This window comes from Geotrypetes seraphini, chromosome 5 (genome assembly GCF_902459505.1).
Source record: "Geotrypetes seraphini chromosome 5, aGeoSer1.1, whole genome shotgun sequence".
NCBI classification, from domain to species: Eukaryota; Metazoa; Chordata; class Amphibia; order Gymnophiona; family Dermophiidae; genus Geotrypetes; species Geotrypetes seraphini.
Genome location: NC_047088.1, coordinates 110,814,724 through 110,834,366, shown reverse-complemented (window position 1 = coordinate 110,834,366; position 19,643 = coordinate 110,814,724). Strand labels below are relative to the sequence as shown.

Below are 19,643 nucleotides of genomic sequence, written 5' to 3'. Positions count from 1 at the left end.
ACTTTTTTTTTTTTCCAACGAAAAAACGACGGACTAAACGAAAAAACAAGAAATGAAGCACAGCGACCGAGCTAACAAACCCAGACGCGGTGTCAGAAGGCTTGAAACAAGAGCACAATTTCCACAGGGCTTCTGGCTCCGCGGAAGAAATTGAACTGAGGACCACGAGGTGGGATGCGCCCTCTAGTGGGCAAGAAGGCATGCACATGCGTGGTGCAGTGTAGCAAACTTGAAACTTCAATCAAGTTTGCTTGAAAAGCTGTCCGCGCTGGGGCTCCGTAGATGACGTCACCCACATGTGAGAATATCATGCCTGCTTGTCCTGGGATAAGGGCCCTTTGCCACTTAGCACAACTGGTTTAGAAGAAACCAACACACCCGCCAGCTGCGTTCAACGAGCTGGGTCCAAAGAATACATTTTCCAGAGGAGCTGAAACAAAAAGTCTGGTGAAAAGTCACACCTTGTCCACTGAGGGGCCCTGCTGAGGTGCTCACACCGTGCTAAAAGAGTCCCCAGACTCAGAGAACGCAGGCATTTGGTGTCAAATTCCAGAATTGTCTCAAGGCAAGATATTTTTCCGGAGTACGGATCCATGCTGGCTCCCCAGCCCTGGAGGACCTAAAGGAGGTGCGCAAAGCTCCCACCCCCTCCCCCTGCGGCACATGGTATACAGTCGCCGATCTGGTGCCAATTCGGCAAAATCAATGCACACATTTCACAGATTAGGAGCTGGGGAGTCCATCCAAAATGATTTTTAATCAAATCAAGGGATTTTAAAGCAGAAATAAAAAACTTTGGGGAAAAAAAAGATTGATTAAAATCCAAGATGGCTACCACCAGCAAATTTGCACTAAAAACAAGCAAAATCTGAAAATAAAAAATAGCGATTTGGGGAGGTGGGAGACCTGAACCCTATCCTCAGAAACTATAAAAAATGAGTTTGAGAGAGTTTCACAGTCTACCACCAAAGTTCCCACAGGAAATAATGGAGGTCTACTCAGTCTCAGAAGTGCCTGCCTGTCAGCTTTTTTCACTGCAGCTGAAGGGAGGGAAAGGACTTTCTGCTTCAGAACAGCTCCAAAATGACCAGACTTGAAGATCTTCGGACTGCCAGTCGGACGGACACAGACTGTAACCTTCGCCCCCACGGATCATCTCCATGTGTCCGGGGGCGGAAAACGCAGCCTGTGCCCTGAAACCCAGAGGATATTTTTCTCAGGATGCTTACAGCCTGCCCTTAAACCCCTGACAAGGTCAGAGGCAAGCAAGCTTTCAGGGTAATGGACTCTAGATTCCAGGAAGAGTGGCACACAGCAGGCTGGCTCCACTTAAGTTTCTCAGTGAAGCAACAGTCTGGCTCCTTTCCTTCGACAGAGGACCACCACAAAGAGGTCTTAAGGCACTAAAGCCACCGAAAAGATGAACTTTATGTGAAAAAATAAGAAAAAGATACAGAGCAAATCCAAAAGACTTCTGCATGGATTTCTTGCAGAAATTGAAAACTACAGGGGGCTCTTAACTCTCTCTCTGAGGTAGGAGGAGCATGTGCTCAGAGAAAGTGTTTGGATTTCTGCAACTCCCAGACTGTGGGATGGAATTGAATACCTAGCGTACTGAATCAGGAAGGACAGAACAGAATTTTAAAATGCAGGGAAGTTAGGAACACAGTAACCTAGGAAAATCAGACACCATCACAATGAAATAGAATTTTAATAATATCCTTTATTGACAGAAAAAGTTTTCTTCACTGTACATATTAAAAAAAATTCAATGCTTCCAGCCAACCCCGCCAGTCCCTTACATTTTAAATTGTTTTAAGTAACATGAAATCACAGTTTAGAATGAGTGCTATAAACAGAAACCCCCCCAACAATCTCCCACCCCCCATCTCCACCCCAGGGCTTTGCAAGTAGTACACATCCCAAAATTATTCCCACCCCTTCCCTCTCATATACACACAAATCAAATCTGTGAAACTTGCCTATGCATATTCCAATTAGAAACTGCTGTCAAAGTGTACACCATCTCTATATGCCCCTCCCCAAAAAAACCCAAATAGAACAGACCTGAAAGAAAACACTATTCAGTTACTGCATACAGAGACAATTCCCCATCACTTAGAAAAAAGCTCTCCAAGTAAGAACTAGCAAAGAAAGATATGGTTTGCAAACACTTTATAAAAGAAAAAAAAACCTGACTGAGATACCTCCACTGTAAATGCACAAGGGAAAGATGAAATCCTTTTTTTGGGGGGTAGGGTGTGTCGGAAGAGTGACTGATTTGAGCTGGACACATAATCCAACCTGAGTATATTCAACATTGCTGCTCAGGAAATGGTCAGATCTTTTTCTTCCAACTAAGAGGTTATTGGAATCTGTATCATTGCTTTATTAACCTACAAAGATCTGAAACATGAACCAAAACAACTGAGGGAATTGGTGAGGAGGACAAGGGTGCACAGAGAGATGTGGCAAAAGAAACAGAGAGAGAAGACATTGGAGAATTTCAGATACCAGTAAGAGCAGCTGCTGGCAGTGTAACCAATACCTTAACTGCTCAAATGACTGTAGAATTTTTTTATATAATAAAAAAACAAAGTGTCATCAAATCAGAAAATCACAGGTGCTTCCCCATGCCAAATGGTTTCTGAAGGATTGTTGAAAGTCCCGCAGATCATGAAAAGATGATGATGCATGGGAATTATCAGTGGGCACAACATGAGTTTCTTGAGAGCTCTCTGCCAACATGCCTTAGTGACAGTGCACTGATGTCTGACATTATCCTTTTTATTTTCAGAAAGATGGGAAGAGCAGCCGCTCTCATGGTGCTTTCAGAAATAGCTTCTCATATCTGATTAAGGAGACCTAAATGAGGATGAAAAACAGTTAAATGTGACTTTTTTCCAGATCACATGTAGATATTTTTTCTGTTTGAATATATTTAACAATGCCACTATAACACATCAAATGTAAATGTGGGTGACGTCATCCATGGAGCCCCGATGCAGACAGCTGCAAAAGCATTTTTGCTTGAAGAACTTTAGAAAGTTCGCAACTGGCCAGCTCTGGCAGCATACAAATTTAAAACCCAACACATTGTAATCACAAAACAGAAAATAAAATTATTTTTTCTATCTTTTGCTGTCTGGTCATTTTCAAATCATGTTGGTCCCAGGCTCTGCGACAAACGTCTTCTCATAACTTGCTTGCCTCTCAAATTCCACCACTGTGCACAGGGAAAAAAAAAAAGTGAAAAACAAAAGCTACTTAGCTTTGTGCGCTGGCATGCCGTTTCTCACTTTTTCAATTCTGCGTTGTTATACTTGGCGTTCTTTCACAAAAGTGCCCTAGCTGACATTAGTGTCTCCAACAAGATTCTTGTTTCACCATGTGTAGGCTGTGTCAGGGAGAGTTGTTAAACTGATACTTCCAGCTTTTGCCTCAACTCAGTGCACTAAACAGCACCAAGAAAACTTTTAAAGAGGCTTGTAGAAACTGTATCCTGTGACATCACCTCCAGTACCACAGAAACAAGCCTAAAACAGCTAACAGTTGTTAACAATAAACAAAGCTGACTAGTGAAAAAAAAACAACAACAACCCAACCCATTCTATCCGCTTGTTTAAACCTTTAGGCCAAATCATATCACAATAAAGTTACATAACGTATATACGCGAATATAAACCGGGATTTTTGGACCCAAAAATGGGGTCCCAGCTTATATTCAAGCCAATACACCCCCTTCCAAAATTATTGCAGGCCGTCTCTGCCAGGCTCTGCACCCTGCCGCTCTCCCTGTCGTAGCCTCATACCTCTACTGCCGATCGTCGGTGGAGGTGCAGCGGGCAGGAGCAAACTTCCAAGTTCCTGCCCCACTGTTAACTGGCTGCTGTGTGTGTCTTTGGCTGCTGAGAAGCATGAGCAGGTGCACATTTTGGAGTTTCTGCTCAGTGCTGAGCAGCTTCCTTAATGGTTCCTGTAAATTCTCGCAAGAATTTGCAGGAGTCATTAAGGAAGCTGCTCAACACTGAGCAGCAGCGCCTGCTCGTGCTTCTCAGCAGCCGAAGACACCCACGGACGTCAGTTAACAGCGGGCAGGAACTTGGAAAGTTCGTTCCTGCCCGCTACACCTCCACTGACGATCGGCAGTAGAGGTTTGAGGCTACGACAGGGAGGGTGGCAGGGTGCAGAGCCTGGGAGGGAGGGAGGTTGGGTGGGTGTAGAGTCTGACAGGTAGGGAATGAAGGGTGCTGGGTGCAGAGTCTGACAGGGAAGGGAGGGAAGGAAGGACGGGAGCTACGTGCAATGCCTGACAGGAGAGGGAGGGAAGGGTGCAGTGCTTGACAGGAAGGGAGCTGGATGCAGTGCTTGACAGGGGAAGGAGGGAGGGAAGGAAGGGTGCTGGGTGCAGAGCCTGACAGGGGAGGGAGGGAAGGAAGGAAAGGGGCTGGGTGCAATGCCTGACAGGGAGGGAGGGAGGGAAGGGTGTTGGGTGCAGTGCCTGGCAGAAAAGGAGCTGGGTGCAGAGTCTGACAGGGCAGGGCACTTGAATTTTAAGCTACCCGACTTATATTAGAGTCAACCATTTTTCCTCCTTTTGAGGGAAAAAGGGTGTGTCGGCTTATATTCAGATCGACTTATATTTGAGTAAATTTGGTACTGCTTTTCAGACAACAGTACATCATAAATCATCTGACAGAAATACTTTTATTGGAATACTGAAGTATGCATCCTGGTGTATTGAAGAACAATTTGCCAACGTCTCAATTTTTCCGCTACCGTCAAATTTGCCATGCCAATGATAAATTTTTGACTCCGGCCAAGACTTTGAAAATGAAATATCATGAGAGGGTATACCCTAGAACAGTGATCTCTAAAGCGTTCAAGAGAGCTTGGTTCAGTCCTCGTGAACAGTTGTTACAGTATCAAACAAGGGATAAAAATGATTCTTCTATTCCTTGCATAATGAAATTTTCCCACATATTTCAAACATTGGGCAGGAAGATTAAACTTTTGTGGCCCATCCCCAAAGTTAGATCCGAGTTTCGTCTATGGAGTGCAAAATTGCATTTTCTTGTAACAGGAATTTGAATGACTGTTTATGCAAAACAGACGTATGGTCTGTTAGCAGGGTGGGTGAGGTGGGACATTTTCGCTATGGGCGATGCAGTGCGTGAACAGATGCAAGAAGGTGCTGTGATACATACTTCTGGATGTTCTCCTGTGAAGCTAAAATCTTGGACATCTTGTGAATCTGCAGAGGTAGTTTATATTATGAAATGCCCTTGTGACCTTTGTTATATAGGCCACACCGCACACGCTTTATAAACAAGATTGTTTGAACATTGGAACAACATCAGTCATAAGCAAACTGATATACTTACCCGTCACTGCTTTGAGAAAAATCTTTCTTTTGAAGAATTCACGTGCAGTGTTCTGGAACATGTTCCAATGCCACAAAGAGGTGATATCAAAAGGTTATTATATCAACATGAGCAGCGTTGGATTTTTTATTGTGATACGATTTGGCCTAAAGGTTTAAACTAGCGGATAGAATGGTGTGCTTTTTATTGATTTTTTGAATTCACTAGTCAGTTTTGTTTATTGTTAACAACTGTCAGCTGTTTTAGGCTTGTGCTGTGGTACCGGAGGTGACATCACCAGATATGCTTTTTATAAGCCTCTTTACAATCTCTAAGTCTTTCTTGGTGCCGTTTAGTGCACGGAGTTGGGGCAAAAGCTGGAAGCATCAGTTTGACAACTCTCCCTGACGCAGACTACGCATGGCAAAACAAGAATCTTGTTGGAGATACTAACGTCAGTTAGGGCACTTTTGTGAAAGAACGCCGAGTATAACAACGCAGAATTGAAAAAGTAAGAAACAGCATGCTGGCACACAAAGCTAAGTAGCTTTTGTTTTTCTCTTTTTCCCTTTCCCTGTGCAGTGGTGGAATTTGTTCCCAGTTAAAAAGTTACATTTTGCATTGGAAGAGTTTCTTTATGCCTGTGATAAGACTGTGCGGCTTGAAATCCTTTACGGATTGCCATGCTTGCACTATTATTCTTGAGGCTTTTTTCTCCACCATTTTGGAGTAAATGAACATTTATTTTGTGTGCCTCCACCGCTGGCTGATAACAAAAATATCTAAACAATTACAAAAAAATGTTATCAACAATTCAATTTCTTGTAAATATGATGTATCCGCATACCTGTAATTTCGTGGGGGCCCTCCAACCCAAAGATGTGAACTGCTTTATGAGGGTGAAACTAAATAATAAACATTGTCAGGCCTTACTTGACTGTCAGCACAAACTCTTGTCCGAAGAGACCGTGTAACCTCATGGCAACTGAATTATGACAAGATGATGGAGCTGTCCTGTGTGCATGGGGATCGTTTACAATATCCAACAGCCCAAATCCCTATTAAAACTTCAATAGGGCACATCCAGCTGGAAGCAGTGGTTTTGCCCTGTCTTCCCTACTCAGTTATTTTGGGACAGGACTTCTTGGAGCTTGGATCTAGCAAGGCTCATTTAGCTGTGAATTCCCTGGGAGGCAAGACTAAGCCTCTTCCAAAGGTTTTCCCTTAGAGGAGAAAGGAGCCACTCCCCGCTGGCAACAAATGCAAAAAATCCTGGTCCACCACAATGGTCAAGAGCCAATAACTGCAGAATTAAAAGCTGGCTTGCAACAGAAGAGGTTCCTCTATTGCAGGGACAGATAGCTTTCCTTGACATCTGTCAATGCAACTTAAAAAAAACCGCAGGTAGCCAAGTTACCTCTGGAAGGGGAAAAGGCAAGGAAACTTGCCCAGCGGACCAAGGAACAATGGAAGATGGCCTTGGAAGAGGATGCTAGTTTGCAGAGTCGGGTTAATGTTGAGCCTCCACAAGGAAGAAACCAGTAAGAGAGAGAAAGCTGCCCAACAAAACTGTCTCAGGCTGACTGAAGAGAATAGGACCCTGAGACAGCAGCTAACTGTGATGGAAAACGTATTACTGACAAAGCAGACACAATCTATCCAGTGTAAAGGCCACATTGGGGAGAAGGAACCTATAGACAGTCCCTTTTACCTCAATATATTAGAGAACTAAAAGACTTATCATTGTTTAAAAAAACCTTAAAAACTTACCTTTTCAATGATGCATTCGATCTTTTATTTTCCATTCAATAATCTTTTTTCTTTTCATCTAATAATATATGAAGCCAATTTGGCACCAAATTTACCCTCCCTTTTGTTCATTCCATTAATGTTTTTCTTTCTTACTCAATTAGCATTGTAACTCTGCCCCTTTCCCCCTCACGACTCACATTAGTTTTACCCCATACTGTCATTGTCACTTTGTATGTCAGCACCAGATATTTATTTGTATATTTCTTTTATTATATTGTACATCACTTAGTAAATTAAATAAGCGATTCATTAAATACGAATAAAACTTGGAACTTGGAGAAGCCCAGCAGGTAGCCTGGACCCTCAACAAATGAAGTTCCGGAGTGAAATAGGAGAGAGAAGCTGTTTCTTAGCTGGGTGATCAATCTTTGGACCAGGGACTTGTACTGTTTGGGAACATTGGTGTGGTGGAGCCCACTGACTACTTTATTTATTCTGCCCTGTTTCAGTGTGGGTACCGAGGACACTTAATCATGGGATAGTGGCCCTGGGGCAGTCCCAAAGATTCCTTGAGAGGGGGAAAACCCTGAATGACCTTGGAAACGAGTACCCTCATCCCATTAAAGGGGGGGGGTCTCTATCAGGCGCTCAACCTATTAGTGTTGAACTGAGGGGGAGGGTATGTAAAAGATTCAGGATTTACCTAAGGCTGAATTTGTCCTGCTAGGCAGCAGCAGATAATCTCTGGGAACTACATGTCCCAGAGTGCTGAGTCAGAGAGGAATATTTCTGCCCAAGCTGGATTCATGAGGGAAAGGTCCCCTGAGAGCAAGAGGAGAGAGACCTTCCCTAGTCGTGGCTGCATTCAAGCCTCGGGAAGGACTGGAGCCTTTTAAAATACATGCATTACTGTAGATTACTGTGCAAAAGATCTGTGAATTAAGTTTAAAAAATATAAAACTATACGACAGCCTTCTAGCGACACAGGCAGCGAAAATTGACCCCACCATCACCAAACTGATGATCAAAACAACAGACATCAAAGTGTTTCGAAAAGAAATCAAAACATTTCTATTTAAAAAACACGTCCCCACTAACTAATCTCCTCCCCCTTTGCACAAGCTCTCCCTCTCGTGAATAACACATTAGTCAACTCCTAGAACCTTACCTTCCAAAAATATTCTGATTCCTAAATAAACATCTACCTTCAGTATCCAACAAACTTCTTCCTTCATTGTTAGGTAACTTTTCTTCTGTAACCAGTATATACTGATATTCTCCACTGTACCCTGTTATCACTTGATTCTCTACTATGAAATTCTTTCGGAAAAATCCAGATATCTTATAATTTATAATCCTCTACCACACCATGTAAAGTACATGAATCACTGTTATGTATTTCTCTCGGTAATCATTGTTACGTAATTCTCTAGGTAATGTCCAGATCTCTTCTAATTTGTAATCCGCCTAGAACCGCAAGGCACAGGCGGAATAGAAATCACTAATGTAATGTAATGTAAAGGGTTCTAAACCACTTAAAAAGAACCAGCCCTGAATGCCAAGGACAAGTTGTTTCAGAAAAAATTTTAAGTTTGGTGGTGGTAATGTCACCATTCCAGTTAGGATCTCACATTCATCTATTAAAAATACAATAAAATATAGAAAAAAAATCCCAAAGTATCAAATTCCTGCTGTGTAACTGGCAAGTGAATGAAGTGGATTTTTTAAAAAAGTTGATTAAAAGATGGCCTTCAATGCATATACGGAGCACAATTACTTACTGTAACAGGTGTTATCCAGGGACAGCAGACAAATATTCTCAACATATGGGTGACGTCATCCATGGAGCCCCGATGCGTTCAGCCTCTCGCAAGCAGACTTGCTTGAAGAACTTTTAGAAAGTTCGCGACTGCTGCACCGTGCATGAGCGAGTGCCTTCCCGCCTGACGTAGGGTGCGTGTCTCCCCAGTTCAGATAGCTAGATAAGAAGCCAACCAGGGGAGGTAGGTGGGTTATGAGAATATCTGCCTGCTGCCCTGGATAAGTAACTGTGCTTTATCCCAGGATAAGCAGGCAGCATATTCTCAATATATAGGTGACCTCCAAGCTAATCAGAATGGGATGGTGGGAGTGTTGGCAATTCAGGAGAATACATTTTGTAATACTGCCTGGCCAAAGTGACCATCCTGTGTGGAAAAAGAATCCACACAATAATGAGAGATGAATATATGAACCGAGTACACCAAGTGGCAGCTTTGCAGATTTCCTCAATAGGAGTAGATCTAAGGAAAGCTACAGATGCCGCCATGGCTCTAACTTTATGGGCTGTTACTCGACCCTCTAGATGCAGTCCAGCCTGAGCATAGCAGAAAGAGATGCAAGCAGCCAACCAGTTGGAAATGGTTCGCTTGGAAACTGGATGTCCCAACCTGTTTGGATCAAAGGAGACGAAAAGTTGAGGAGAAGATCTCTGTGGCTTAGTAGAAAGCCAAAGCATGCTTACATTCCAGAGTATGAAGAGCTGTTTCTCCAGGATGAGAATGAAGCTTTGGAAAAAAAACACTGGAAGAACAATGGATTGATTGATATGAAATTGTGAAACCACTTTAGGTAAGAATTTAGGATGAGTAAGGAGGACCACCTTGTCATGATGGAATACTGAGAAAGGTGGGTCCGCTACTAAAGCTTGTAGCTCACTGACTCTGTGAGCAGACATGAGGGCAATGAGAAAAAACACTTTCCAAGTAAGATATTTCAGATGAGCCGAAGACATTGGTTCAAATGGAAGCTTCATCAACTGAGCAAGAACAACATTGAGATCCCAAACCACTAGAGGCAGTTTGAGAGGTGGCTTGACATTGAAAAGTCCTTTCATAAATCTGGAAACCACAGGATGAGCAGAGAGGAGTTTCTCTTCTATAGGCTGATGGAAAGCAGCGATTGCACTCAGATGGACTCTAATGGATGTGGATTTGAGGCCTGATTCAGATAAATGCAACAGGTAATTCAAAACTGAAGACAAGGAGGTAGATTGAGGCTCCTGGTGATGAATGGTGCACCAAGCAGAAAATCTAGTCCATTTCTGGTTGTAACATTGCCTAGTGGTAGGCTTCCTAGAAGCCTCTAAAACAGGGATGCCCAATAAGTCGATCGCGATCGACCGATAGACCGCCAAGGCAAAGTGAGTCGATCGTGGAGACCATCCCGGGCTCCGTGATAGACTCACTTTGCCTTGGCGATCTACAGGGCCGATCAGCCTTCCTCTACCCAACGTCAATTCTGCCGTCGGAGAGGAAGTTTGGACCAACCAATCGCTGCCTGGCTGGGTCGGAACTTCCTCTCCGACGGCAGAATTGACATCAGGGAGAGGAATGCTGGTCGGCCCGACACAGGGAAGTAGGGAGAGCTTGGGGCGGCGGCTTTGGGGCCTGTTCCCCAATGGCGGCGGCAGTGGCTTGGGGAGGGCATGAAGAAAGAAAGAAAGGGAGCAGGAAGGGAGACATAAGGAAAGAAGGGAAACAGAAAAAAAGAAAGGGGGCATGAAGAGAGAAAAAAAGAAAGGGAGGCAGGGAGAAAGAAAGGGCAGGGAGAGGAAGAAAAAGTTGGGGGAGGGAATGAGGTCTGGAGGAGAGGAAGCATACAGGCTGAAAGAAGGGAAGAAAGATTGGATGCAGTCAGAAGAAGAAAGTGCAACTAGAGACTCATGAACTCAACAGACAAGGTAGGAAAAATGATTTTATTTTAAATTTAGTGATCAAAATGTGTCTGAATTTATATCTGCTGTCTATATTTTGTACTCAACCGTAACTAAACCGTAATAGCGATTTTTAGCGCAGGGAGCCTATGAGCGTCGAGAGCAGCGCTGGGCATTCAGCGCAGCTCCCTGCGCTAAAAACTGCTATTGTGGTTTAGTAAAAAGGGAGGGGGGTATATTTGTCTATTTTTGTATATTTGTTACTGAGGTGACAGTGCAGAGTCATCTGCCTTGACCTCTTTGAAAAACCCCCGGAATAGGAATGATAATTAACATTTTCTCTGCGTACGGTGTGCTTTGTGTTTTTTAAAAAATTTTATTGTTGGTAGATCATTTTGACTTGGTCATTTTAAAAGTAGCTCGCAAGCCCAAAAAATGTGGGCACCCCTGCTCTAAAATATCCTTGACAGATTGAGATAACTGAAAATTGGCAGTTACGTTGAAAGGTATCAAGCTGTCAGGTATAGAGACTGCAGGTTGGGATGAAGCAGAGACCCCTGACTCTGTGTAAGCAGAGATGGAAAAACTGGTAGAAGAAATGGCTCCCTGCTGCTGAGTTGAAGGAGAAGGGAGAACCATGGTTGTCTGGGCCACCGAGGAGCTATCAGAATCATGGTGGCACATTCCTATTTGAGTTTGACGAGTTGTCTTGAGAATGAGAAGAAATGCATACAGAAACTGATTCGTCCATTCCAGAAGAAAAGCATCTGCCTCCAGACGGTGAGGAGAGTATATCCTAGAGCAGAACTGAGGCAGTTTGTTTTTGTGGGGAGACGCAAAGAGATCTATGTGAGGAGTTCCCCAGTGAGAAAAAATTTGATGGAGAGGCGACGAATTGAGCGTCCATTCATGAGGTTGCAGAAGATGACTCAATCTGTCCGCCAGTTTTTCTATCCTTCAATGTAGACCACTTTCAGAAAGGTGCTGTGAAGAATTGCCCAATTCCAAACCTTCTGAGCTTTCTGGCAAAGAGGGAGCGATCCTGTTCCTCTCTGCTTGTTGACGTAGTACATGGCTACTTGATTGTATGAATGAAGACTACTTGATTGTGAAGAAGATGCTGAAAAGCTTTGAGAGAATTAAAGATCGCTCTGAGTTTCAACAGATTTATGCGACTCCGACGATCTATGCTGGACCAATGCCCTTGCGTACAGAGACCATCGAGATGAGCCCCCCAAGCCTAGGTCGTGGAATCTGTCATGAGGACCTTCTGATGAAGGGACGTTTGAAACAGTAAATCTCTGGAGATTGGAAGAAAGCATCCAGCAGTGGAGAGACTGTCTCAACGGAGGAGTCACTGTAATGTGCTGAGAGAGTGGGTTGAAAACCTGCCCCCACTGAGATGTCAGGGTCCACTGAGGAATTTGGAGGTGAAGTCTGGTGAAGTCTGGCAAAAGGAGTCACGTGAACTGTAGAGGCCATGTGACCTAGCGAACCATCATGTATTTCTCTGAGAATGAAGTGAGGGATGATACTTTTTGACAAAGTTGAATGAGAGCATCCTGACATTGTTGAGGAAGGAATGCTCTGAGTTGCACAGTGTCCAGTACAGCTCCAATGAACTGTAGAGTCTGAGAAGGCTGTATCTGGGATTTCGGAAAGGTGATTTTGAACCCCAAACTTTGGAGGAACCAAATAGTCCGTTGGGTCACTACACTAACCCCCTGAGACGTTGAATCTTTGATGAGCCAATCGTCCAGGTTTGGGAAAACCTGAAGACCATGGTTGCACAGAGCTGCTGCTGCTGCTACTACTACTAGGCACTTGGTGAAAACTCTGAGAGATGATGCCAGGCCAAAGAGTGGCACTCTGTATTGAAAATGATGATTGCCCACCCGAAATTGGAGAAACTTGCGAGAGGCTGGATGAACGGGGATGTGAGTGTAAGTCTCTTTGAGATCCAGAGAGCTTAACCAATTGTTGTGATCCACAAGGGGATACAAGGATGCTAGAGACAGCATCCAAAATTTTTCTGAGAAATTCGTTGAGCTCCGAGATCCAAAACAGGTTACAGATTTCCCGTCTTCTTTTGAACAAGGAAGTAACGGGAGTAAAAACTCCTGCTCTACAGAGCTTGAGCTTCCTGAAGAAGAAGGGTGGTCTACGACGGATTGGAAGGAGACTCTCTTGGGGGAAGATCTGGTGGAACCTGGATGAAGTGAAGAGAGTAACCTTCCCTGATGATAGTGAAGACCCAGAGGTCGGATGTAATGAGCTCCCATCATTGGTAAAAATGATGGAGACGACCCCCAATGGGGATAGGAGAGGACAGAGGCAGAACGATTGAGGTTATGCTCTGTGTTATATGGTCAAAAAGACTGAGAGGCCTTGGGTGCAGCAGGAGTCTGAGGTTTTTGCTGCCGTTGCTGCTGTTGTTTTTTTAGGAGGCGGCCTTGAATAAGGTACTGACTTTTGAGGATAATGCCTCTGGTAAGATGGAATAGGCCTATAACCCTTAGCAGTAGAACGCTTGGGCTTTGGCTTGACTATGGAAGCAAACGACTTCTCATGCTCAGATAAGCGTTTTGTAGCTGCCTCAATAGAGTCATCGAACAACTCATTGCCCTGGCATGGGATGTTGGCCAGTCGATCTTGAAAATTCCGATCCATATCTACCGTGCGGAGCCAGTCAAGATGGCACATTACCAGTAAGAACGCAGTGACTCTAGAGGACATTTCAAACACATCATATGCACCTTGAACCATATGCATGCAAAGTTGATCCAGAGTGTGATGCATGTGCTAAAACTCTGTAAGTCGATGTTGAGGGAGATACTTGAAGAAATTAGGCATGGCATTGACCAAATGCTTCAGATAAGAAGTAAAGACAAAGTTAAAGTTCAAAATGCGGTTTCTCAACATCGAATTTTGATACAACCAAACTTGTCCATAGCTCTTCCCTCTCGACAAGGAGGGACTGTGGCATACACTTTTGCAGGATTAGATCTTTTCAAAGAGGATTCAACGAGAAGAGATTGATGTGAAAGTTGAGACTTCTCAAATTCTTTACAAGGAACCATCCCATATCGAGATTTCATCTTTGCTGGCACAGCAGGAATGGAATATGGTGTATCAAGATTTCTTTTGAAGGTTTGAGAAAGAATGCCATTCATGGGTAATTTGAGAGACTCCCTAGGAGGATGAGACATACCCAGTTCTTCCAAATACTATTAGAGTATTTTGAGTCAGATTACAAAGTAATGTTAAGATCTCTACTCATCTGGGATAGAAATTTGGTAAAGGACACTGGATCTGAAGATGTATGACCCCGTTGAAGTGTATGAGAACCCCTTGAGGTACCTTTCACAGCAGAGAATGAAGGTGAAGCCTCTCTGGAGTATTGATACCTGAGATCTGAATCCATAGGCAAAGATGCCCACTTCTGGAATGAGTCGAGGAAGCATAATGTTGTCGGTTAGAAGAACCAGCTGGTGAAGAAAACCTTGCAGGAGAAGAACTCGACTGATGAGAATGGTGAGGTTCCACAACAGATCTCCTCGACAAAGGAGTTGTTGGTTTCAAAGAGTCTCGATGCTTTGATAAACGAGGCCTGTCTCGAGATGAGGTCCTGGGCCTCGATGAATGCCTCGACAAATGATGTGATGAAGAGCATTGCCTCGAATCACGGTACCGTGATCGAGATGAATCCAGCCTCGAAGAGGAATGTCGAGGTGTCCTCACCATGTGCCTCGAAGGCAATGCCTTATGTTGAGAGGTAGGACTGGAAGTCGGAGATCAACATCAAGACACTAATAAGGACACAGCTCCTTGTATAGAGGTATCTCGAGGCACTCAGAAGGACTCAACTCCTTGCATAGTGTGTGTAGATTGATCTCGAAGCACTCTCAAGGACTCGACTCCTTGAATAGAGTGGCTAGGTTGAGCTCGAGGCACTCTCAAGGATTAGACTCCTTGTAATACTGCTGAGTGCTCAGGCTGGACTGCAGGAAGCAGGGTCGAAGCAGGAGTCAATTTGGCAAGCATGTTACCAAACTCCTGATGCAGAATAGTTTCCAACATATTCTGTAAAGCCAGCACCGAGACCACTAAATCTGGCACATTTGGTGTGGCTACAGTCTTCGAAGAAGATGACCTCAAGGAAGATTTGGAGACACGTTTCCTGTGGAACCTCAGATCTGGTACAATAGGTATGGTTATAGACTCCGAGGAAGATGATCTCGAGGAAGAGTGTTGCCTCGATTTTCAGACACGTTTCCTGGATATCCTTTGACCCCACCAGTTCTAATGGTGGCTTGTCAGGAGGGTCAGCTTAGATATCTTACCTGATGGAGGATAAAGGCGCCTCAGGAGAAGATTTAGCTGATTTTCACGAAGACTTCCCCATCGAGGAAGGTTTGAGCAAAGTTGAGGTGGAAGGTTTTGGCCCTGTAGAAGACTTTGTTGGAGTTGAGGTTGGGGCTGGAATCGGGGTCAAGGCCTTAGGTAAAGGCAGATCCATTCCCCTGAATATTTTTTCAATCTGGACTCGACGACATTTAAGGGCTCGATTTTGAAGTGTAGCACAACGGGCGCACAATTCTGGACAATGATCAGGTCCTAAACACTGTACACACCACTTGTACATACCACAGCCGGGACATGGAATGAAACACAGCCGTGCCTAAATCGAAGCCCGCAGGCTGAGGCTGCGGAAGAGACCCTCTTTTTTTTTTACAAATGCGCAGATAAACACAGCGACCCTGTAAAGAAAATACACGAGCCGCGGTGAGAGAAGGCACGAGTAGAACTCTCGTGCAGAGCTTTGAAACGAGTGCTTTTCAGCTTTGCAGAAAACTTAGAACTGAGGAGACGCGTGCCCTACGTCGGGCGGTAAGGCACTTGCGCATGCGCAGTCACAAACTATTTTAAAGTTCTTCAAGCAAGTCTGCTTGCGAGGCTGTCCGCATCAGGGCTCCATGGATGACGTCACCCATATGTTGAGAATATGCTGCTTGCTTGTCCTGGGATAATTCCTTATTCCTCTACCAACTGCACCTCCCCCCTCTTTTTTAAATTAAGAATACATGGACCTTTAAAATATAAAAGCTACTTCAAACTCTCAGGCTTCCTTTTGTTATTGAAAGAGAGCCTTACCAATTTTCCTGGCTCTGACAACTGTTGCAGGTCTGGGATGTAAACTCGCAAGCTCAAATACATGTGAATGAATGAATACCTATCAATAAAGCCTTTACCTCTGGTGAGAGTAGTTGGGGTTAGGAGACTGACGCCTGCGTTTTCTTAAAGGCGATTTGCTGTGTGATCTACGGCTTCTCCCAGAATCTCTCTCTCTGAAAGGAAATAAAATGCTGCTTAAAACACTACATTCTGCCTATTGTATCTTACCCTCAGGATCTTAAGCTTTCATTTCAGCCTGAATGAAGACTTTGGATGTCTCTCCAACCCAATATCTGACAAACAGCATTCCCATGTCAACCTCCCACAAATGAAATATTCAGGAGTCATGTGTATCTATTAACAGGCTGTACTCACCTTCGGCGGCCAGCTGTTGGTGAGGGAGACTTTCTCTGACGTTCTGCAGGGGAGTAACTAAGGGAACGAGAGTCCCTTAAAGAATCAATAGGTTTCCGTGGACTTCGAGGACTAGAAAAGAAGAACAAATTGTCAATGCAAAGTTATGCCCACAGAAAGTGGATCTGTGTGACCTAAGCAAATATAGTTGTGCTCATAAGCATAGGTGCCAGCTCTGTGGGTGAAATACTTTATTAAATTTGGACCTGAAATCTCCATGTTGCAGGTCAGCAAAGGAAGGCAGGCAGGAAATGTTTCTGTATCCTAGTTACTGCTCCTGCCTCCATCTGTTGCTATTGGCTGGAATATCTGACTAATGGATCTAACAAGAGGGCTGTTTTACAGCCTATTGGCATGCTGTGTCTGACTGATAGGCTCCAGGGGAAGGAGCTGTAACTGAGAGGTGCTTCCTTAATAGCTTAATATTTTTTTTATATAAGAACATAAGATATGCTGCTGCTGGGTCAGACCAGACCAGCATCTTTTCCCCACTTTGTCTTCCCCATTTCCCTTTAGCGTCTTCTCCCCACTTCCCTTTAGTGTCTTCTCCCCACTCTGTGTTCCCCATTTCCCTTCAGAGTCTTCTCCCCACTCTCTCTCTTCCCCATTTCCCTTTAGCGTCTTCTCCCCACTTCCCTTTAGCGTCTTCTCCTCACTCTGTCTTCCCCATTTCCCTTCAGAGTCTTCTCCCCACTCTGTCTTCCCCATTTCCGTTCAGCGTCTTCTCCCTATTCTCTGTTCCCCATTTCCCTTTAGCATCTTCTCCCCACTCTCTCTTCCCCATTTCCTTTCAGCATCTTCTCCTCACTCTCTGTTCCCTATTTCCCTTCAGTCTTCTCCCCACTCTGTCTTCCTCATTTCCCTTCAGCGTCTTCTCCCCACTCTGTCTTCCTCATTTCCCTTCAGCGTCTTCTCCCCACTTTATCTTCATTTCCCTTCAGCATCTTCTGCCCACTCTGTCTTCCACATTTCCCTTCAGCGCCTGCTCCCTACTATCTGTTCCCCATTTCCTTTCAGCGTCTGTTCCTCTCCACCCCCCTTCAGCGTCTGTTGCTTTCCACCACCACCCTTCCCTCTCGCCACCTCACCGCCCTTCGGCACCCCTTGAGTGGTCCGAGCATCTCCCTCCATCCCCCTTACCTTCACAGTGCGTTTTAAGTTTAGAGTAACTTGTTCAAGCTGCCTGAGCCTGCGAGCATCTGTGGGCTGAAGCTTCTCCTCTGATACAACCGGAAGTTGCATCAGAGAAGCTTCCGCCCACAGATGCACGCGACTGCACGCAGGCTCCGGTGGCTTTGAACAAGTTACTCAACTTAAAACGCGCCGCGAAGGTAAGGGGGAGGAAGGGAGATAGATTTGGGTAGGTAGGAAGGAGGGAGAGGGGCCACACATGTTCCCTCCTTTAACTGTGGGGACAAGGCCATTCACCATTCCACGGGGCGGTGGATGGCTTTGTCCCTGGATCCGCAGTGAGCACTTTTTCCCCCCACCGTTTCGGCCACCGTGTCATTCTCTAGGTTGGATAAGCAGGACAGGCACTGGTAGCAGAGCTGTAGAGAAAGGACTAGGAAGAGGTAAAATGAATTGAAATAGGTTATTGGGTAGGAGAGAGAATGATGCTGTAGAGAGTTTTAAGTAACTGAAGGGAATAGAGGCTGATTGATGGGGACAGCAACCGGAAGAGTAGCTGTGAGTGAGAAAAAAGCAGGCTGTACGAGTGACAGAAACGCAACGAGAGAGCATGGGTTATGATGGGGAAGAGAACTAGAAGGAAGAGGCATGAATCGACAGAAAGGACTGAAGATGCAGAAGGAAGAGATGGGGAGTGTATGTCTGTGAGATTGGGAAAAGAAGCACTGAGAGAAAGGTGAAAGACATCATGAGGGAAGAGAAATGAAGGTGTCAAGGATGAGAAGTGGCAGGCCCACCTCTTCAGAATGGCTGTCTGTCCCCTTGCCAGTGCATCCTGGGATACACTGGGAGGGGCCTAAGACTGAATGGCCCAGGTAGGAGGGATGCCCACTCCTCAAAATTGGGAGCCTTCCCCTTCCTGGTGCATCCTGGGATGCACTGGGTAGGGCCTAAGACTCTGAATGGCCCAGGCACCTAAGGCCCCTCCCATAGGAGTGGCCTTAGGCACCTGGGCCAATCAGAGCCTTAAGCCCCTTCCCAATGCATCCTAAGGCCACTCCTATGAGAGGGGCCTAAGGTGCCTGGGCCATTCAGAGTCGTAGGCTCCACACAGTGCATCCCAGGATGCAGAGGGAAGGGGCCTAAGGCCCTGATTGGCCCAGGTGTCTAAGGTCATTCCTACGGGAAGGGCCTTAAGTGCCTGGGCCAATCAGAGTCTTAGGCCTTACCCAGTGCATCCCAGGATGCACCATGAAGGGGAAGGCCCGCAATTTTGAAGAGTCGGCATCCTTCATACCGGATTATCATCTAATAGGTATCGGGTTGTGTGTGTGTGTCCCTGGTAGCAGAGGCCAAAACAAATGGCCATCAGGGACTTCCTTAAGTTCCTTCCTAAAGAAGTCCCTGATTGGCTCAGATGCCTCAGTCCCTGCCCACGGGAAGGGCCTGAGGCGTCTGAGCCAATCAAAGCCTTAGACTCCTCCCCATGTATCACTTGATGCACTGGGGAGGGGCTAACAGTATCATCACGGGAGGAGCAGGAGGTACTTTTAGTACCTCCTGCTCCCAATTTCAAGATATGGGGGGTACGTGGGCCTGGAGGGGGGCGTCTGGAGGGTGTGGGCATCCCTCCTGCCATTTTTTTCGGGGGGGGGGAGGGGAGGGAACAGGCAGGAGGGAGTGGGCATCTCTCCTGCCATCTTTTTAGGGTTTGGGGGGGGGGGGGCTTTTTAATGGGACAGATAGCGCGTAGAACATCTGTTCCAATTTAAAAAAAAAACCAGAAGCCCTGACATCAGTGATAGGAGGTTGCTTCCCCTGTCACTACTGTTAGAGCTCTGCATTGTATCAATCACTCACTGAGCGACTGAGTCAGTGGGTTTGCGTGAAAATCATTTGCATGCAAACTTGATAGTGAATCAATTGCTGTTGGAAAATTGGCCATAGAATCAGCCAACAGCGATTGAGTTGCTATCTTTAGTGAATCTAGTCCTTAGCACAATACAGTGATGATTATAGAAGTATATCAAAGAAACTAAATGGAAAGGATGGGGAATATGACCAAGGTCAAGAACCTAGCATCTCTCTCTCCCCTCAGTATGCACTGATTATAC

At 45.2% G+C, this 19,643-nt stretch overlaps 1 protein-coding gene across 6 annotated transcripts in view; it reads right to left on the bottom strand.

Moving 5' to 3' along the window:
* Positions 1-1,703: 1,703 nt before the first annotated feature.
* SRRM2 (serine/arginine repetitive matrix 2) overlaps positions 1,704-19,643 on the bottom strand; it is a 549,687-nt gene continuing 531,747 nt past the window's right edge. For all 6 annotated transcript variants that reach the window (XM_033944768.1, XM_033944767.1, XM_033944764.1 and 3 more), the window contains 3 exons: positions 16,360-16,470; positions 16,062-16,157; positions 1,704-2,865 (listed from right to left, as the gene is read on the bottom strand). In XM_033944768.1, the coding sequence (XP_033800659.1) occupies positions 2,856-2,865; positions 16,062-16,157; positions 16,360-16,470 (217 nt within the window). In that variant the 3' untranslated portion in view covers positions 1,704-2,855. The remainder of the gene's footprint in view (positions 2,866-16,061; positions 16,158-16,359; positions 16,471-19,643) is intronic.